Source organism: Vanacampus margaritifer, chromosome 13 (assembly GCF_051991255.1).
Source record: "Vanacampus margaritifer isolate UIUO_Vmar chromosome 13, RoL_Vmar_1.0, whole genome shotgun sequence".
In the NCBI taxonomy this organism is placed as follows: domain Eukaryota; kingdom Metazoa; phylum Chordata; class Actinopteri; order Syngnathiformes; family Syngnathidae; genus Vanacampus; species Vanacampus margaritifer.
Window position 1 is genome coordinate 5,145,309 of NC_135444.1, and position 20,414 is coordinate 5,165,722.

Below are 20,414 nucleotides of genomic sequence, written 5' to 3' on the forward strand. Positions count from 1 at the left end.
TCTCTTTCCGGACATTTTCCGACACACGCGCAGACATGTTCGTATGTACCGTTGTTCGTAACTCGAATGTTCGTAAGTAGGGGAGCGTCTGTATAAAAAAATAACTACAGCACATTTTAAAGCATTCTCTATTTTGGCTTCAGTACTCTGGAATGCCCAACTCACGTAAATTAGAGCAGCTATCTCATGAAATGTTTAATTTAAATCTTAAGACTTAACACGCTGGTATTTAATTTATCTACATGTACAGTAGGCCTGTTTTACTGCTGCTTCTTCTCTGTCCTCTTCCCTCCTCTCCTGCTTTTAGAGTTGGCGATGATTAAATATGAGGTTGTCACTGTTGGTCTGCAATGACCAACCAGGACAAGATCTGCAGCCTGGTCATCTTGGAAGGAGGATCCCTCCATCTGTGATGCCTTTTCAAGGTTTCTTCTTTCTGCCCCAATTTTTTTTTGTTTTGTTTTTTGTTTTTCCTTGCCCGGTTGGGATGTTTAGATCTGTGATATGGGCCTGTAAAGCCCTTTGTAGTTTTGTGATTAAGGGCTATACAAATAAATTTGGTTTGGCTTTAACACGTCACAAAAAAACAAAAATGCAGTCTTTATCAAACAATGTCCAAGAAATAAAAGTCAAGGAAATCGAAAGTCTTACCCAAATTTCCTCCATTCATGACATCTCCTTCGTGTGATACACTCAACGAAATGGGCTCAATGAGCTCACTGCCCAGGCCATTGGTCAGCCCCTCCAGAGTAGCCAGATATTTAATCTTCAGGTCGTATAGAGTGATGTCGCTGACCCTGGCTGTTCGGTGGTTGAATTCATTGAGGAATTTCTTGAAGACATTATTTATGCGGATGCGGGTCAAAATGTTACGCTGTTTTATGTTTGCATCAAGCGCCTCTGGAATGAATCGTCTGTAGCTGAAGGAATGAAGACAGACAAAAAAAGGATCTCTATTAGAAATACTTCTCATTACCTAACGTATGTTACACACATGAATTGTGTGGTGATAGTAATAATGATAAAAATAATAGTAATAACAGTGATAATATCATCGCTTTCTCAACACAGGTTGCTACTTTGCTCTGTGTTAGCATATTGGAATTTCTCATTTCTCATTAAAATAGTACCTGACTATAGAGCAATATTTAAAAACCTTATCAATCTGTCTTAGCATTTTTGCAACTCATGTCGCCTTCTTACTTTATGTTCGCATACCAATAGACTATATATGCACGCAGCAATTCCGTGTTTGGGGTGCTAACTTCCAGTCACTAGGCTAATACGATAAAAATGACAGCATCAATTTCTTCAAACTCCGTATCTGCTTTTAACAGGCCATCATGCTATTTTCCACAGTTAACTGCAGGCATATACTAACCTGGCAAAAGCCAGATTGATAATTGTGATTCATCTAAACCTGCAGGACTCCGGCCCTCAAGGATTGAGAATGCCTACCCCTGACTTAAGTGATTATAACATGTGTTACTTTCGTTAATAAACTAAATCATTTAATGAGTTACTGCCTCCGCAAAATTTTATTTGGAATTTAATGTTTGTGGACTTTTTGTAATGTTCTTGATATTTAAGAAGAATTCATGCTCCATAATTACCCAATATCGTAGTCAAGTGAAGAAAAAAAACACAAAACTGAATAGAACTGAACTCTTGTGAATAGAAATTGAATCGATTGAGGAAATTAGAATCAATACCCAGCTTTAATATTCATTTTCACTTGAAATGTCTACAGAAACTGCATTCTCTAGTTTAATTTTATAGATTTTAACTGTATAAAGACCAAGAGAGTCAAGACATTCTCTGATGCAAGTGGATGTCTTACTTGAATTTTTGAGAAGCAGTGGACAGGGGCATATCCATGGTCATGGCATAGTGGGTAATAGCGAGCACAGCCATTCCCAAACATTCATTCTCCATCTCGCGCTGCTCGACCTCAGACAGACATGTTCGAAGAGGTACCATACCTGTTTGAAAATCATTCTGGCCCTGGAAGACAAATACGAAAATATATGAAAATTAGTCAATGTAATTAATGAGGAGACATGTTTATTTGTATTTCGGTACTCAAGTGTATGTTTTGAAATTCAACTGTAAACTACAACCAATCAATTTGGGTACTGATTTGACATCTGACAGCCCATCTTTAGGAGCTCCTGGTTTTTCTGTAGTACAACAAGTAGACTAGAATGTCAGAATCGGCAGCCTGGCCGGCGGCCATGGCAGCCTAATCAGGCCCCAGGTGAGCAGCCCTCATGACCGACTGGGAGAGGCAGTCAGCAACGTAGTTGTCCTTGCCAGTCATGTGCAGGATTGTCTGGCAGTGGGCCGACGTCGCTGCCTTCCAAACAACAGCTGGTCTTGGGCATTGAAAATGTCAGCGGCCTGGCGCTGGCAGCCCTCCAGGAGAAATCGGTAGTGTTGTGTGGCGAGGAAGAAGCCCGGGAGCTCCCTGTCATAAGTGCAGTATTTCCTCTCATTGTCACGGAGCTGCCTGCTGAAGAAGGCCAGTGGTTATCAGGCTCCGCCCACCCATTGCTCACACACCTCCCACTGCGTAGTCTGATGCGTCTATCGTGATGGCGACCAGCAGACATGCGTTAGGCAGCGTAGCCTTGGCATAAGCGAAAGTTTCATCAATCCCCTGGGACCAGGCCTCTTCATCCTTGGGCCCTTTTCCCTGCAGGGCCTCGTACAAGGACTGCATGATGTGAGCTGTGTGGGGAATTAACCAAAAGGTATACCATTCCCCAAAACTCCTAAAGATCTTTTTGAGCGGTGCACAATAACAAGGCATTCCATGCTGGCGAATTCCTTCTTGGCAATAACTAGCATGGCCAACTTGAGGTGCCAAGCATGAGCATAGAAGGAAAATGAAGGTGGGATCAGTTAAAAAGTACAGCCAGCAACCTTTCCATCTTTTCTGACAGCTTGCCATTACCAAGAAAAGCAGATGGTCTGCCTTCGTGATTTCAGAGAGTTCTAAGAGGTATGTCTTGCCCAACCTACTTGCCGATGGCTGGTGGAGCTTTCGGCAGCGTCATTGCTCTGGCTGTTGTTGATGAATCCAAAGCTTCCACGTATTTGGTAACATCACGTTACTCCTCTTAATTGGAACTGCACCCCGATTTGCTGACACCACGGCATTGGGATGTGTTGACAAAAGTCGACTGATAACTTGACTGATGCAGCAAACCACCTGCTTTCTGACGTTGAGGCACTATAGGTCATTACCTGAGCCCTGTTATGTCATTTTCAGTCGACAGCAAGTGGCAAAATGGCCGCCCCCGAGATGGATAAACCGGGTGGATTTTTGCTGTTGAACTCATTTTCCACAAACATAATATTAACACAACATATTATTGTAAAGAAAAATTTGGGGTTGATTTCCCCTTTAAACATGAGCTGCTCATTGCGTTACAACTAGGGTTGTCAAAATTAGTGCGTTCATTTTGAGTTCATTTAAAGTTCCTTTAACGCCATAATTTTTTTTAATGCGCAATTAATGACTGCCCCTTACTTGGAAAGCCTGTACTGGGGGAATTGCAGTCGCAACGCATAGCAGACACGTCCACGTCAAAATTTAGTAGTAATAAATGTAATAATAATGCATATATTTGTGGATCCTGGGGTCAAGTTGTATTTTACAATTTTAACAATGTGCAGAATTTCACAAGTTACAAGTGCAATACATGTTGTTAATTTTAACTCAAGTTTATGAATTATTATGCAATAACTGTATCAATGACTAAAAGATGCGGCCATAGTTCTATTAGTTTAACATTTGTTTCCACTTTTATGTTAACAAGAGTATGAAAACTTAGGAAAAAATATTTTATTGAACATTTAGAACAGATATAAAACATGCGATTAATTGGGAGTTAACTATTGAAGTCATGCGATTAATTACGATTAAAAAATGGAATGGCCTGACACCCTGGTTATAACAAAGGCTGCTTCCGGAAATTAAAGGAAGGGGATCGCACTCTACGAACTCGCACTGACCTAATGTACACTCCCAACTCTCCCAGTTAGATGTGATCTGACACTGACCCACCTCTCCCCAAAGAACATGCATGTATGTTAAATACCTGGTAAAACAGGTAGTCAAGAGATGCAGCATCCAGGAGTGGTGCTCCTTCTGGTCTTTTCTGCTGGCTCAGGCCACCTTTAAGTTTACTGATGCAGTGTCTCCAAACTGGAGACTCACCTTCATTGGTACCATGCCAATTTCGGAAAAAGAACCTGAGAGTCAAAGTAAAATAGGGACAAAACAGTTTAGAGAGCAATATCATGCAGATATTGCACATGTTTAAAATGAACATGATTGTACTGAATATATTTATTTAGCTTGTTCATCGTGATATTTATATCCACTCATAACTCATAAATGTTGTCAATACAGTTTCATATCCTGCTCCTAGTTTTTAATCCTCTTTCCTTTGCGGTTGTGGCCAAACATTGATATGGAGGAATCACGTTAGTGCAAATTAGTGCTACATATAAATCTCTCCCCTTACTGCATACACAAAGTTAACGACTGTGATCAGGTGACTGCAGAGGCTATACAGTATGAGTACAGAGAAGACACTTTTATTACCAAGCTTGGTGCCTTATGCTGCTTCAAGCAATCAATAAAAGATGCTACGCATTCAGTAACGAATGGCTGTTTTGTTTTTGTTGCTGCTGTTGTTGTTTGACAGTATTTAAATAAGCTACAGCAAAGGAAGACATACATCACCAGACACTAGACTAGTGCTCTTTACACAAGCAATATGTGCCACCCTTTCTGCATGACCAACAATATTTCTATTGAAAAGGACATTATCAAGTAAATGATCTCGAGTATTCTATATATAAGATTGTTTCTGTCACTAATATGCTAATATGACACGGCTGAGGCCAGCAGAGCGAGGCCTCTCACAGGCCTATATTTACATGAAATGTACATTTTGCAATTTGCATCACAATAAATTTAAATGTATTTAAAAAGAAAGTTTTGGAGTTGACTTCTCCTTTAAGGAGGATTACCATACATCACAAATATGAACTCAAATGCAATACAATGAACAGAAGTCAATCTTACCTCATGCGATAGTGCAACTTAATATTGGTCTTATCTGTGATGTTGAATTCATAATTAGGCGGGCACCACATGCCCGTCACTTCATTGTACAGGGCAAAGAGATTGTGGCACAATGGTGAAATTGCTGATGAAGGGGTAAAATAACAGGGAAAACAATCAAAATCAAACCTTTTGTCCAGTCCGTCTCACGTACAATAATTTCATATCACTCACATTTTGCACGAAACATCGTTTACACCAAAAATGTATATAAATGTTTTTGCTACCATTTTTCATAATAAATGAAAAACTTTTCTCTGTACACAAAATAAATTTTCTCTACTACTGTTCACAAATCTGTATAACTGTAAATCTTATTGTTGGGCAATTACTTCTTCTTGGTTTAGATAATCTCCTCACCTCACAGGTGTGGCATATCAAGCTAAAATTGGCAGTTTTACTGTATTGGGAGTGGTGCAAGTGGGTGCAACTGGTTTTCTGACACAGATAACAATTTTGCCCACATGAAAATGGGTGGAGGCAAACAAAGTTCTATCTTCTTAGTTGCATATTACATCCAAATGTAAATAAAGCAGAAAAGGGACTTAAAAGTAGGGCTGCCGCTATTGAATATTTATATTTTTAATCAATTGTTCTATTGATTATTAATTAATCGAACATGAAGATAAAATTTTATTTTCCATTAAACCCCCACATTACTATTTATTAACCAAATATTTTTGTTTATTTTACTTAGTTTTTTTTGAAACAGCTAAACAATGATTAAGCAATATCACACAGAGTTGTACTCAACAGCCTTTTTGAAACTGATTAGTTCACGATTAATCGACTTTTTAGACAACTTTAGCTAAAAGGTTTAACGCAGGAAATTGAATTATGAATTGCCACGTGTGAGGGCGAAAAATAAAACTGCAAATTCCCTTTTTCACGTACCCAACCCGCACATTATGTCACATCCGAGGGTGGGAAATTCTAGCCCAAATCCAATGTGATAACTATTAGCCAGAGGCCTACAGAAGTATCCATTGTGAACAGCTAAGCCTTAGCTGTTAGCTTAGCTGCTAACATGTTGCAATTAGAAGATTATTGAGTCACGAATGGTCAAATAAAAAGGCTGTTGTAAAGATATTTTTGGCAAATTTCTACATTAAGCAGCTTTAATGTGATGTTTTAGCTTCTTATGTTAATCCCGAACGTCAAAATAAAGGAACTGGCCTCACTATTCAAATACTTGTAATTAAGGAGAATGTACCCACTTGCTATGCATCACAACACCTATCACAAATAGTTTCTTTGCTAAATATTGATAAAGGAGGGCTAAAACAATCACTGAAACAGGGTCTTCTTTTTGCCAGCCAAACAATAGTCACTTACCGCATTTCTTTGCAGCCTCCACACACAGATTTTCTGAAGTGTAGCAACCTTTGAAGAACTCCAGCTGATGGACGTCCGGTAAGTAGAAATGGACTTCCAAGCCCCAAGACGAAGAAGGAGAAGGGGTGAGTTGGGCCCTGCTGTTGGATCTCATCATTTTCCCACAGAGTTGCCTGCTCAACTCCATCATCGAGTGGTATTCAGACCCTGAATTAGGGTATGACAATATAAATTGAATTACTAGGGTACAAAACAGAGTATATAATGCAATGGCTTCATCCACAGAACCTAACACTTAAAAATCTGAAAATACTTTCTAAAAAGTTTGGACATGTGAGTTAATGAACAGTGCTGCTTCTTAATGGAAATACTTCTGATGTTGTACAATTTAAAATTTGTGATCGCAAAGAGGTCAAGTTTTATGATGGCCAAAGAACCAGAACCAGAAATAGACTGTCCTCACATCTTCACTCATTCCTCATGAAACCTCAATTCCGGGTTTTCCTCAGAGAAATCAACGTTGAACTACTACAGTACTACTTAAGCTTGGGTGACTGAATTTGGGAAAGAGGTAGACAAACCTGAACTATGGAATGGTTGCCCGCCAAGCAATTTAAACTATTTAAAAATGAAGTGCGCGAACCGGACAAGTAAGATGTGAAGTAAAGCCAGTCGCACAAAAATTCAAGCATTTTTAATGAAAGATTTCTGGCCTTAGTCCATAATTGACAATGACGCATATCAACACTTGTTGAGGATGCTAGAGTCGTGATAGAAAATCCCAGTTGCAGAAGCCATTCTACACAAAAGGTAATGCTGTAATAATAATAATACTGTACTGTAATGCAATAATGTAATATTGCAACCAGAGATGTGGTCACTAGAGAAAGAGCCACCCTAAACCGTAGTGTGTAAAGGGGCGAACATGCCAGTTTCTAGAAGGTAGGGAGCGGTAGAGTGGTGGTGGTGGAGGGTGACGTTTTGCTCGTCCCCGCGGACATGTAGTGTTGTGTTAGCTAGCATACGACACATTTGGGATAGATATACGAGAAAAAAACAAGAAGAGGCCGACTTTGAGCACATTCCAAATGTCCAGCTCAGACTCCAAGAAAACTTAAAACTTGAAGAGTTAATTTGAGCACACATACTCACATGTGCATGAGCTTGACAGAGACTGCAGTTACACTTGAGGCCAGAGGTGGCAGTAATGGGTAAAAAATGACAAACTCCACAATCCATCTTTATTATTATTATTAATATTATTATGAAGATAGTGATGCCCGGCCGTTCAGCTATCTTTTCTATGGGCTGAAACAATCGGGCACACATCGCTCAGGCCAATTGTCTCAAGGTCTAAGCAAGCACATCTGTATGTTTTATTGATAATAGGACAGTACGCAAAACATGACTTCGTCAATTCTGCTACTATATATAATGACATTATGCTTGTAATAAGGTTAATTGAACACTCCAAATTGTCCCTAGGTGTGAATGTGAGTGTGGTTGTTCGTCTCTGTGTGCCCTGCGATTGGCTGGCAACCAGTTCAGGGTGTACCCCGCCTACTGCCCGAAGCCAGCTGGGATAGGCTCCAGCACCCCCGCGACCCTAGTGAGGAAAAGCGGCCAAGAAAATGGATGGATGGATGGATGCTTGTAATAGAATACTGCATAACTAAACTAAGCACTAAGGTGGTAGAACTATGTGTGTGGAGTAAACTTACATACAGGTATTTGATTTCACAATGGCTATTTGATAAACTTCTCTAGAAAAGACTGTACCTAAAGGCAAAAAAGTTATGGCTATATTACATGACATTGTTATTGTTTATTTGGTTCGAAGAATGCCCAAATTCAACTCAAGCCCTTTAACTTGAGTTAGCTTGGTTGGTGCCATGCAACCTTAAGATAGTGAATAGCCCTTAATATTAAGATAGCAGAGCAAATTTGCAACCTAAGATAGTGAATAGCCCTTAATATTAAGAAGAGACAGTCATGCTATAGTGTTTGAATTGGTTTGGAATGTTGTAGTTGTTTTTTTTTTTATGTAAATGTTCAATGTACCACTTTACAATTGTAATACTCTTTCCCTCTCCTCCAGTCTAGTCAAGCCAGGATGTTGAGAAAGCAGCTAAGGAGAAGAAAGACTGTACATTCATATCATACCCAAAACAATAATTATAAGCTGGAATAGTATAGTTCATTTTTGGGGGGGACACATGTACATAAATTATTAGTCGGTTGTGGTCTGCTAATTATGAGAGGCAGTTTTCTTATCCCAGTCCATCCCTGTTGGGAAGCAAGGTACTGCAGGCACAGTACTCTCATATTACTGCGACAACTCATATTGCAAATGACAATCACTGCACACTCCAAAGTAGAACATTTGTTACAGGCAGTAGGTTATACATATTGCTCCTGTCAGCCCATCTGAGCTACGTCGTACAATCAGTGCGCAACCACATACACAATCATCCCAGTTTTCATATGACGAGACCAATAGTTTACACCGTAGTACGTACTCTTAATACCGTCGCCCTTGTCACGTACACAGTAATGACATCATGTTTATCGAGTATCGTTGTGATCACTCTCGACACCAGCAGGACGTCGATCAGTTTCCTGTGAAAGCTGATACACTAAACTGACTCACGACGGACACAAGAACACATAACTGCTAGTGCTAGCATTTGAACGACCCTAGCTCGCTCGACATGAACTATCCTAGCTTGGTTGACATATTATGTAAGCCAGTCCGTAACAGTGAGTAAATCAAACAAGCTTCACTATTACAACACGAAGAAAAGACAGCAAATTTGTTTTACATATTTTTCGACTTAAACGTTGCGTGATGCCGTCAACTCACCAAAAAGCTTCTCAGTCTTGCCAGACAGCTGGCAGGTTACTTCCGTTTCGTTTAAAACATTAAAAAGGGACCTTAACTGTTTTTAAGGCTTTAAAAAATCCTTCATCGGGAATATTACGACAAAACACCCTAGTATCGAGAAAGAGTGTAGACTGGAGCTACACTTTCCTGACAAGCAGCATCCTATTCCCGTAAAACAGGCAGCGGCCATGTGAGCACGGACGCTGATTGGTTCTTCAGGCCGTCACTCGTGATGACATATTAATGCTTCACGCCCTAGCCTGCACAAGGCTCAAATTTTTATGATTAACCCCTTATATATATACTGTAGTAAGAGATAAGCACGGCCACAGCATTATCGCTGCTCGCAAGAGCACTAATAAGAGCACAACAAAATTCTGGGAGTTATTAATGACCATTTATTTATTTATCATTTTGTGGCTCATATTTTGTCCAAATTATTGGAATGGAATTGATTGATAAATTGAGTTTGTCGCATTGTTTATTTAACATTCATTCTTCAATATGCTAAACACACACACACACACTCACACTCACACGTATGTATATATATAATAATTGTGTGCGTTTATAAATGTGAAAAAAACACACCACAATTTTACTTCCCAGAAAATGCTGCATCTTCTTTGTTAATGAACCTGGTTAGTTGACATTCCTCCCTTTTCTGCAGTGCCTGCTTTTCCTACCAAAATCCCAGTTGTGCAATCAGAATGCCATTTCATTCACTTTATTTCTATTTGTCTTTTTTTACATTGTGTCATCTATAGGCTGAACAAGTAACAAGCCTATTTTGAGAAAACGTGGAGTACAAAGTACAGGTATGGTATCTATGTTCAAATTTAGTGAATAAAAGTAAAAAGTTGTCAATCAAATAGATACTCAAGTAAAATGCCTGTAAATCTACTCAAGCACAGTAAGCGTATAGTTATTACTTCCCACAACTACACGGAACTAAACCAGTGTATTTCCTGGTGAAACTGTGGCTCAAATAAAAAAAAAATGTTGAGTTAATAAAATGCATATACACATTTGAATAGAAATTAAGATATATTTATTTTTTTATAAAAACACATAATAAACTAAACATAATATTGCCACGTCACTCATAATGTTCTGACTTAATCATGTAAATGAGTGCAAAAGTTTTTGTTTCCAAACTCACATTTCACATTAGTGCCAAGCCTGAATGCCGTTTGGTCCGCTGTGTAAGTGTCAAGTTGGCAGCCATCCTTCAGTTATCACAGTACTGTACCTTCGATGGGGACAGCATCAGCACTGTGATAACTGAACCAGGGCAGCCTGTCAAATCTAGAAGTTTCCAGGCGTCTTCCAACGTCATCTGTGGGATGATGGTTCACAGGTGTGCAAAAAATATTTTTTCTTTTGCCTATTATACACTTTACTGACGGAACTCAATACAAATAATGCCATACATACATTTTCTTAGCTAAGGGCTGTTTTATGGTTACTGGAATAAATATTCCTTATTCCACATTAGCACACCACTAAACGGAAATGCCACAAGCTGACTGAAATAATGGCGATCTCATCTCAATTGATCACAAATGTATGCGTGCTGTGAAATCTGGACCTGTAAAGATGAACACAACGCTAATACACTTATACACTTTCTATAACAGTTTTCGCTACACATAAATAACTAGCGTAGACATTGTAGACCAAAAACTGTAATTAATGATGATATTTACAGTACATATTAGCATAAATAAGGCTCTAATCTAATAATACTGAGGAAGCTATAAAATGTTACAGACAGAGTATATACTTTTCAATAAATCATATTGTAGAAAAATTTGAGGAGTTTAATTTAAAAAATGAAAATGATATACATATTCTTTAAACGGAAAAACACATTTCAGAAGGCCAGTTAACACCTAATATGAACTTTAAAAATCATATTGAATGTTTCAGTTGTAATATTCAAATTTATTAGGATAGTACATTTTCTGTTTTCATTAGCTGTAAGATACAATCATCAAAATTAAATAAATAAAAATAAATAGGAAATATATACAGTACAGGCCAATGGTTTTGAACACACCTTCTCATGCAATGCATTCTTCTTCTATTTTTATGACTGTTTACCAGTACATTGTGGAGTCTCACTTAAGGCATCAAAACTATGAATGAACACATTTAGAGTTATGTATTTAAAAAAAGTGAAATAATTGAAAACATGTTTTATATTCTAGTTTCTTCAAAATAGTCACTCTTACTCTGCAGAGGTAGCAAATCCAGGTCCAAAAAGTAAAAACCCTGCCACAGTTTGGCTTTAGCCCTAGGTGCTAGCTAACGAGCAAAGTTGGGTAGTAATGAGTTAGTTACATTTACTTGAGTAACTTTTTGAAGAAGAAAAAAAGTCCTTCTAAGAGTAGTTTTACCACACAATAGTAGATGTGTGAAGAAGTAACGCTACTCTTACTCCGCTTTATTGGGCTACACTAGAGTCATTACCCGCCGCCCAGTTCATACATGAGATTTACCGTATTTTCACGCAAAACGCTCCGCTAGACTGACTGTGTGGGAGCATTTCCGCGGACACTAGTGATGTGACGTTCACAAACGAATCGAGTCTTTTGAACGGCTCTTCAATGTGACAATGGGTACCAAGTCTTTAGAGTCTTTAGAAACCTCTAATCGTTTTTTGATGACTACTTTTTACCTTTACTTGAGTAATATTATTTTGAAGTAACACTACTCTTGAGTAAAACTTTTGGCTACTCTACCCACCTCTGCTAGCGAGCTCCCTAGCTAGCTCCCTGGGTGCTCGGTTACCTGCTAGGGAGCTAGCTAGTTAGCACAAGGCCTAAAGCCAAACTGTGGCAGGGTTTTTACTTTCTAGAGCTGGATTTGCCACCGCTGTAATGCTCTGATGATTTATTTATTTTTTGCACACTGTTGGCATTCCCCCACTGAGCTCCAAGAGTAGTCACCTGAAATGGTTTTCCAACAGTATTGAAGGAGTTCCCAGAGGTGAGAATGCCAAGGGTTCCTTTTTAGAAGAAACTAGAACAGTGGTGTGTATCGAGGGCCGGAGTCCTGCAAGTTTTGCATGTTGCCCTTCTCCAACACAGCTGATATATGGTCAGCTCATGAGCAAGCTCTGCATAAGCCTGATAACGATCCTGTTGATTGGAATCAGCTTGTGTTGGAAGTGAGAAACCTCCAAAACCTACAAGACCCCGGCCCTCAAGTACCGAGATTGCCCACCTCTGAAATAGAACCTAAAAGATGTTTTCAGTTACCAGTATTTCACCTTTTTTTTTTTTAAAAGTACATAACTCCACATGTGTTCATTCTTAGTTTTGATGCCTTTAGTTAGACTCTACAAAGCAAATAGTGATGAGAATAAAGGAATTGACACATTGAATGGGGTGTGTCCTAACTTTTGGCCTATACTGTATTTTTGTATGTAACCTGGTGATTTTAGGATTACAGTACGGTTGGCACCAAACCCTGTGAATAGCTAAGAACTATTATGTATTGAGCTCTTCAGCACCTGTTTAAGTAAACCATCGATAAATCCAACAAAAGAAAACTTTCTGAAGACAACAAAACATTTATTGCTACTGTAGGTGCCAAATGACCCACTGTATAATAAAAACAAACATTGCTCAAACCTCACGGATGACAACCTACAATCATGTGTCAAAATCAAGGTGATGTCTTACAGCCCCGACGTACCGATGCAGCTCACTGAAGTTCAGGAGCAAAAATGACAATAGCCAAGTAGAATAAATATAAATAAATAAATAATTGGCCATAATTGAGCAAAAATACATTTTAAATTGTAAAATGAAATAATCCTTAATTCATGTTGACAGAACAATTATTTAATTCTCCAAAACCGGTCGAATATCATTTCAAACTCATTTTACTCAACACTCATCACCATTGAAAATAAATCGCTTATAGTTCATTTGAATGCGTGTAAATGCGGCGTTGAATCTCTCGTAAGTTCTTCTGCTTCTTCGACTAAACTTTTAACTCCTCCCTGATTTACGAAAATCATGTCTCAGTCAAGATGCATCACTTCAACATAGTTCCTTGGCACCAAGATGCAACGAGATTTTGCCAAAGTATTGTCTAATTGAAAAGGACTACTGTCTTGGACATCTGGGGGTGTTTCAGAAAGAGCAAAAACAACAACAACAGCGAATAGGCAAGTTACTCATTAGATAACAAGATAGGTTCCAAGAACAATAAAATCAAGTGAAACCACAAAAGGGGCAATACTGTAATCAATTAAATTCAGGGATGGCGGTACACAGGCTTGTTCAGCCGTCAAAAATCTGTGTAGCCCCAGTTATGTATCATCAAGCCCCCAATTCGCCCCGGAAGAGAAAAAAATCCTGGCACTGGTGAAAGTCACTATTGGAATTGAATTACTGAACTAAATTGAGGTTTTTACCATCATGGTACTTTGACTTCTGAGCGCCCCAGATGTCCCTTGGTTGATTTTTGTTTTGTGTTGTGCCAAAATTTGAATTACAAGTGAGCTTCAGATTCATTGCCCCTTGAGGGGAGAGAAAATAAAACAGGAGAGCCACAGTCGCCAGTGCACTTTCAGCTATAATTTGAGCAGCACAAACTGCCAAGCACAAAAAATACAATTAAGCAGCTACTGGAAACCAAAACTCATGTCAGGTCTTCTTGACCCTCACAGAGACTAAGCCAGGGGTTGGCAACCTTAAATACTCGAAGAGCCCTTTGGACTTTCTCTTACAGAGGAAAAAAAAACCCACTGAGAACCACAAAACCCTTTTGACATCTAAAGTGAGGATAACGCTGCATTTATGTTTTTTCCCTGTATGTAAGAAAAACAACAACTACACTGTATACCCTGTTGCATTTATGAAATTAATAAACTGTTACAGAGAACACAAAACTGTATTTCTGCATGTTACAAAAACATTTTAAACTCTGAAAAAAAGACGCTTGGTTGAAGCTTACTAGCAAATAAAATGGTCCTTGTCTAATCGAGTCCTTCTCGCATTTCTGAAATTAAAGCCAAACTTAAATTATTCATAAAAGCAAACCAAAAATTACGTCTACTTCTGTGTTCCGTTGCCATTTTGTCACATGTGGAACATGCAGCTGTCAATATGAATTAAGGATTAATATATGTTTTGCAAATTTATAGCCAATTATTTATTTTACCTGGTATTTTTGCTTCTGAACCTCAGTGCACAGCATTGAATACATCCGGGTTGCCAGACATCATCGTACTTCATCTGATATATGATTGTAAGTTGTTATTTGTGAGGCGTGAGTAATGTTTGTTTTTAATATAGTTCATGCTCGTAGCATCAAACATCCAGTTGTCATCAGAAACTTTTCTTGGATTTATCGATTGTTTACTTACCAGGCGCCGGATAGCAAATAAATCTTGGTACCAGCTGTCGCACACTGGCGGTTTTGCAGCATATTTTAAGCTTTAAAAAACAAACAAGCATTTTACTTTAATGATGCAAGATCACCATAATATTAAAATGTAGGATTACATGTGAAAAACATTAACTAAAAATAAAAGCAAATTTCAATGAAATATTTCTTATTTATTTTCCAAACTCACAGAGAGCCAAAGCAGAACAATGAAAGAGCCACATGCGACTCTGGAGCCATATTGTTCATGGGTCCTGTGGCTTTGTCTTGTTGTTTCGTGACCCAGTAAAGGGTTGGAACCTTTATAAAAATATTGGAAAAAGTATATAACTTTACTACTGTGGCTTTCATACGCTGGAAATGTGTAAATTATTTTACAATATCGCATTTTGTTTTATGAATTCACTTTTTTAAACTTGAGCTTAAGCATTTAAATAATTTTAATTATGGGTTAATAGTTCAGACATAGACTGTGAGAGATGTCCATTCTGTTAGGGAAATATTTGTTTGTACTGCAAAGTGTTAATTATCAATTTTGTATATATATTTAACAATAATTATTTTTTTATAATACCTTTTGTTCCCCTCAATATATTATTATTTTTTCTTTATGGAATAATGATGAAATGATAATTGTTAAAGGGCAACACAGACCGGTTTTGCCCCAATTCAAGCTTTCAACTAACATGTACTAAAATTTCTAAATAATAACCAGGACATGTAGACAGCATTAGTAGACACCCGTTTATACAGTTTATCAGCCAAAAATATATATTTTTTTTAAAAAGGGGAAAAAAGTTGATTTGGTGTTGAATACCACTTTAAGTAAAACACGTATTCAGTGTTTAGGACCATCAAAAAATATTAAGGAATTAAAAAATAAACATAAAACAACAAATTTACTCGTCACACATACGTGATTAGATGAAAAACTTTGTTGCACTATCTTAAATTTTAGGGGGAAAATGATAACATTTAGGGCCAGTCTGGATCCATGATGCAACTGATTCTTTAGCGGAACAGTACTAGTTATTGTGCAACATTTGTGCATGTGAAAAACAGTATGTTTGTTAGAACATTCTTGGGCACATAATTGCAGATTTCCATCCCCACCCCAGATGGCGGTCACAAAACGAAAACAGAAGCTATTTACTGCTCCCATGCAGTCTAATGGGGTAGAGAACCCTGGTTCTTGAGAGCCACTGTCCTGCCAGTTTTCAATGTCTCCTTCCTCTTACTCAGGTCTCAAATGATCAGCTTATCAACAAGCTCTATATTAACCTCATAATGATCCTGTTCATCTAACAGGTGTGTTGGTGGAAGGAGACATCGAAAACAGGCAGGACAGTGGCTCTCAAGGACCAGGGTTCCCTGATTGCCTGCCCTGGACTCATGTACCTGACTCACTAGGCAAGACTCCCTTTAAAAAGGATACAGCTCCGGCACACTGCACATGCACGTCACAATGCGAAATCAGTTTTGTTGTTGTGAATAACATCAAATGGTGACAAGGATGTTTAACTCATAAATAGTGAATTTCCTCAAAATGTGCATTTCTCCTCCCTTCCATGGCAGAGGTCTCTCCCCAATGTAGAATCTCATCAAAACATTTCCTTTCTCATCCTTGTTCCTGTTAAGGCATGGCAGAGACAGTGTATTTCATTATTCATACCAGTTGCAAAGGGCGAGTGACGTCAGACTTGTTGTGATTCTTGTCGAAGGCTCCGCCCCCTCGGGTGGCGTCAGTTGTACGTGGCGGCTCCTCCTCCTTCTCCTCCTTCTCAGTCCAACCCTCTGCACTTCATGTAAACAACTCCATTAACCCCGCAGCTCAACCCACCGACCGACCGACAGACATACTATGTTAAAGCGTGGCGGGAATGGCGACAATGTTCCACAAAAACACGGCCAAACGCATTGTCACAGTAACATCTGTTTGTCAACTTGCACCTAATGTATATTTTCATGTCAAAAAAAGGTTGTGTCGTTCACCTCACAGTGACGACCACCAACCAACCTGGTAAATCTTCCATAGACTGGAGCGATGCGACATTAAACTATAAACTGCTATTACGCAATAACAAGCATAAGGACGTCTATAATATGACAAAAGTACGCTTGAATGTTGCACTTAAAAAAAGAAAAGTAAACCAAAAATAAAACCCGCGACAGTATTTACAGTGTCACATATAGATATTTTTTTAGTGGGGAGGGATCAATGTTTTTACATAAGAAAAAAGTGAAATAATGATACGCAGTAGTTTGCAGCCAAACGTTGACGCCCAACATTGCGCGCACACACACACAGACACGCAGGCGCACACACCCCTTTCTGAATTAAAAACAAACAGAATGCTACAAGATCCCGTTTATTAGCTTTTAATTTTACGAACACCGCGGAAGCATCAGTATGTGATATTATCATTTGGCTCACTTACCTGCTTTCCGTCCGTATGGCGTTCCGTGTTTACATGAATATTTTTAATGACGCAGCAAGAGCACACGGAGCAACGTGATTGTCGCCATTTTTTGTTGTTATTGAATTCTCCAAAGCCATGTGACAAGATGATCACGGTTTTAAAAATAGACTTCCGATTGCGAAAAGGAGAATTGAAAGATGAAAAAAAATGTTTCAAATGAACCGGAAGCAGGTTGATCCCCAGACTTGTTATGGATTAGTCTGCCTACTGACTGAAGGCGTGTGCAATATTTGACAGCTCATGGACGAAGCTACACGGCTCGCAACAAGTACTACAAGCGCATCATTCCTGTGTTGAGGAGAGGAGTGACAGAGACTCATGTGTCTGAGTTGGATCGGATGCCAGCGAAGAGATTTTTTCCTGAAAAATAAAGTTTTCATATTTGTTGGAAATTATGTCAACAAGTGGTGTGTCCCAACTTTACCAAATTAGAGCCACCTCGTAATTTAATGCCAATAGCATTTTCTGATTGAAAACATGGGTTGTGTGTGTGTGTGTGTGTGTGTGTGGTTGGGGGGGATATAAAAAATAGAAGAGAGGACTTGGACCCTTTGTTCTGCTCATGGTCAAGGACAATTAGCTTGATGGTGCCATTTCTGATGAGTCATGTAGCTCACTTTTTACTCCTTAAAGAGATTTTATTTTAGTTAGCAATAGTGTTTTAACAGTTTTAAGTAGGGCATATCAACAAAAACAAAATCATACCAATTATTATGATTTAATACAATATATACGTTGGTAATCAAGAGAGAGGGGCAACACTTAGCAATCACTTTTACTACATTTCATGTGGATGGTATTTATTTATTTATTTATCGATTGTCAAAAAAATATACGTCTGTCAGTTGTCTGTCAACCTGTTTGCAATGCGAGACCACATTTGCAAACTAGAAATAACGGCACGGTTATTATAGTTGGCCACAGGGTGGTGCCATTGGATCAGTATTGGGCATCGGTCTTTCATTCAGTGGTCCGTGCCATTGAATTACTTTAAAGGAAACCGCGTACTGTCGGGAGAGAGCGCAAAGATTCACTATTACCATGATTCAGGTGACAAAGGCACTATTCAAAGCATAACCTAAATCACAATAGGCCTTTATGTTTCATGAAACTGTATTCCTTTATTATAAACATTATATTCTCTTCATTCTACAGTTATGCTTCTCTCCGCTGCAATGTTGTACAATATATTCATTACGATTTTTTTTTGTAATCAGCCTAGCAATAGGGCCTTTAGAATCAGTATTGGCTGATATATAACTTCACACCTGACGCCATGTGCGGGCCAAACAGGGGCCATGCTCGCCTACCAATTTACTTGGAATTAGAACTGGGCCTATATTAGATTATGACGGTATGATAACCGTGAGCAAAAATGTTTCAGTATAACAGTATTACAATTACAGATCTAAAATTACTTTAAAAAAATATTTGCATAAATATAAACAGATTTTTTCCCTTTTAGCACAATATAATGAAGTATATAAAACATTTGAGAAAAACATTCAGTTTTCTTCTGTTTTTATTCTTCTTTGTAAATTTCCCATCACTTTGTGAGCTAAGAGACCTATGGGCTACTCGTGTTGTCCATGGGGCTAACTAGTACCCGCTGCCACCATTTTATTTTTTATTTTTTTTAGGATAATGTAGATTTTTAGGACAATGTACATCAACAGTGCAAAAACGCATCCATGTTTGCACAGTTTCTCTTTCATCTTTCTCCCGCCCTATCCTCCTCTGTGCACTGGTCACAAAAAAAGTTAATTGCAGCCTATTAACTTCAAAAGAGGCGTCTCATTTAGTCAACTCTGAAAGCAGCAAATCATATTGTGCACTACTTGGAAATCCTCTCAAAAAAGAAAAGAGTTCATTACAGGTGACAGCCAGTATTAGCAGTTAATGAAACCTTTTTAAAACCACGGCCAATCTTCAATCCGGTAATGTCTATACTTGTAATGTGTTTATCGATGACTGACAATGAGTTTTACTCAATAAAATTGAACTTTCACATCCTTGTTTTATTATCATACAATTAATTTAAAAAAAAAATCACTAAACCCTAAATGTTTACAGTTGGTTAGTGCTAACTTGATGATCACGAGGCAGGGCATAAGTTTGCGCCCAGAACAAGACTAGTGCAAAGCGCAGTCTAATTGTGTGCATGGGATGAGTTTTTCTTCTTTTGTTATTTTGATAAAATAGCGCAGCTAGAAGAGGGTGTTTGCGCTATTGGGCGCTGTTGTGGGAGGGAACTCAACCAACTCTAGGCTAATCGAAGCTGTTCCCCTCATTCTCTTTAAAGTCAGGGCGGTCAAGGCTCACAGTGCTTGACATTACAGAAGCAGAAATTGACTCACTGGGGTTGGTGCATGAGGTTGGTGCATGCAAAGTGCGTTCATACATACATGCGGATGATGTAGCATGTGACTTGAGCAATTGTAGATCGCCTTGCACCCTGATCATCCAACCAACATCTTTTTTCAGGGACATCCTTTCTTATTTCAGCAAGACTGTGCCAGGCCACATTTTGTGGCTTCATAGGGGGAAAAAAAGCACAAGTAAGACTTGTAGATTGGCCTGCCAGCAGTCCAGACCTGTTTCCCATGAACATGTGTGGCACATTAAGAAGCCTAAAATATGACAATGGAGATGCGGACTGTCGTTGTAAATCAAGCAAGAATGGGAAAGAATTCCACCGAGAAAGATTCAACAATTACTGTCCTCGGTTTCAAAACACTTATTGAGTGTTGTTAAACGGAACGGTGATATAATACAGTGGTAAACATGCCGCTGTCCCCGCTTTTTTAAAACGTGTAGTGCGAGAGGCTTGTGTAGTGATAGCGTGCTGGTGGAAAAGAGTTTTACTCCCATATTTGACTCTATGATAGTAACAGAAAATTACCGCATATACTGTACAGTAGTTAGTTTCTGTCAGTCTTGTGTCAGGTTCACATAAACTGGGTCTAAATTTGGTTAATGTGATTAATATTCACCAGCCTTCACTGGACTCATGTCTTTCACTATTTAAATTCATTTTTAAAAAGAAATGTTTGTGTTTTGTAAAGACATTTTCTGTTTGTTTTGTTAAATAATTGGATAGAATGCCATTTATTGGCAAGTGGTGGTTTGAGTTTGTCTTCCAGTTCTCATGCTGTCTGGTGAAAAAAGG

General features: G+C 38.6%; 1 protein-coding gene across 4 annotated transcripts in view; it reads right to left on the reverse strand.

The window, feature by feature from the left end:
- The window catches only part of jak1 (Janus kinase 1), a 46,684-nt gene extending 29,281 nt beyond the window's left edge, over positions 1-17,403 (reverse strand). For 2 of the 4 annotated variants that reach the window (XM_077583174.1, XM_077583172.1), the window contains exons 1-6: positions 9,339-9,550; positions 6,476-6,682; positions 5,102-5,225; positions 4,107-4,260; positions 1,841-2,004; positions 652-920 (exon numbers count right to left, since the gene is read on the reverse strand). In XM_077583174.1, the coding sequence (XP_077439300.1) occupies positions 652-920; positions 1,841-2,004; positions 4,107-4,260; positions 5,102-5,225; positions 6,476-6,665 (901 nt within the window). In that variant the 5' untranslated portion in view covers positions 6,666-6,682; positions 9,339-9,550. Of the gene's footprint in view, positions 1-651; positions 921-1,840; positions 2,005-4,106; positions 4,261-5,101; positions 5,226-6,475; positions 6,683-9,338; positions 9,551-16,437; positions 16,565-17,203 lie in introns of those variants that run through there. The other 2 variants (XM_077583173.1, XM_077583175.1) reach the window with 2 other exon arrangements.
- Between the last annotated feature and the right edge of the window lie 3,011 nt (positions 17,404-20,414).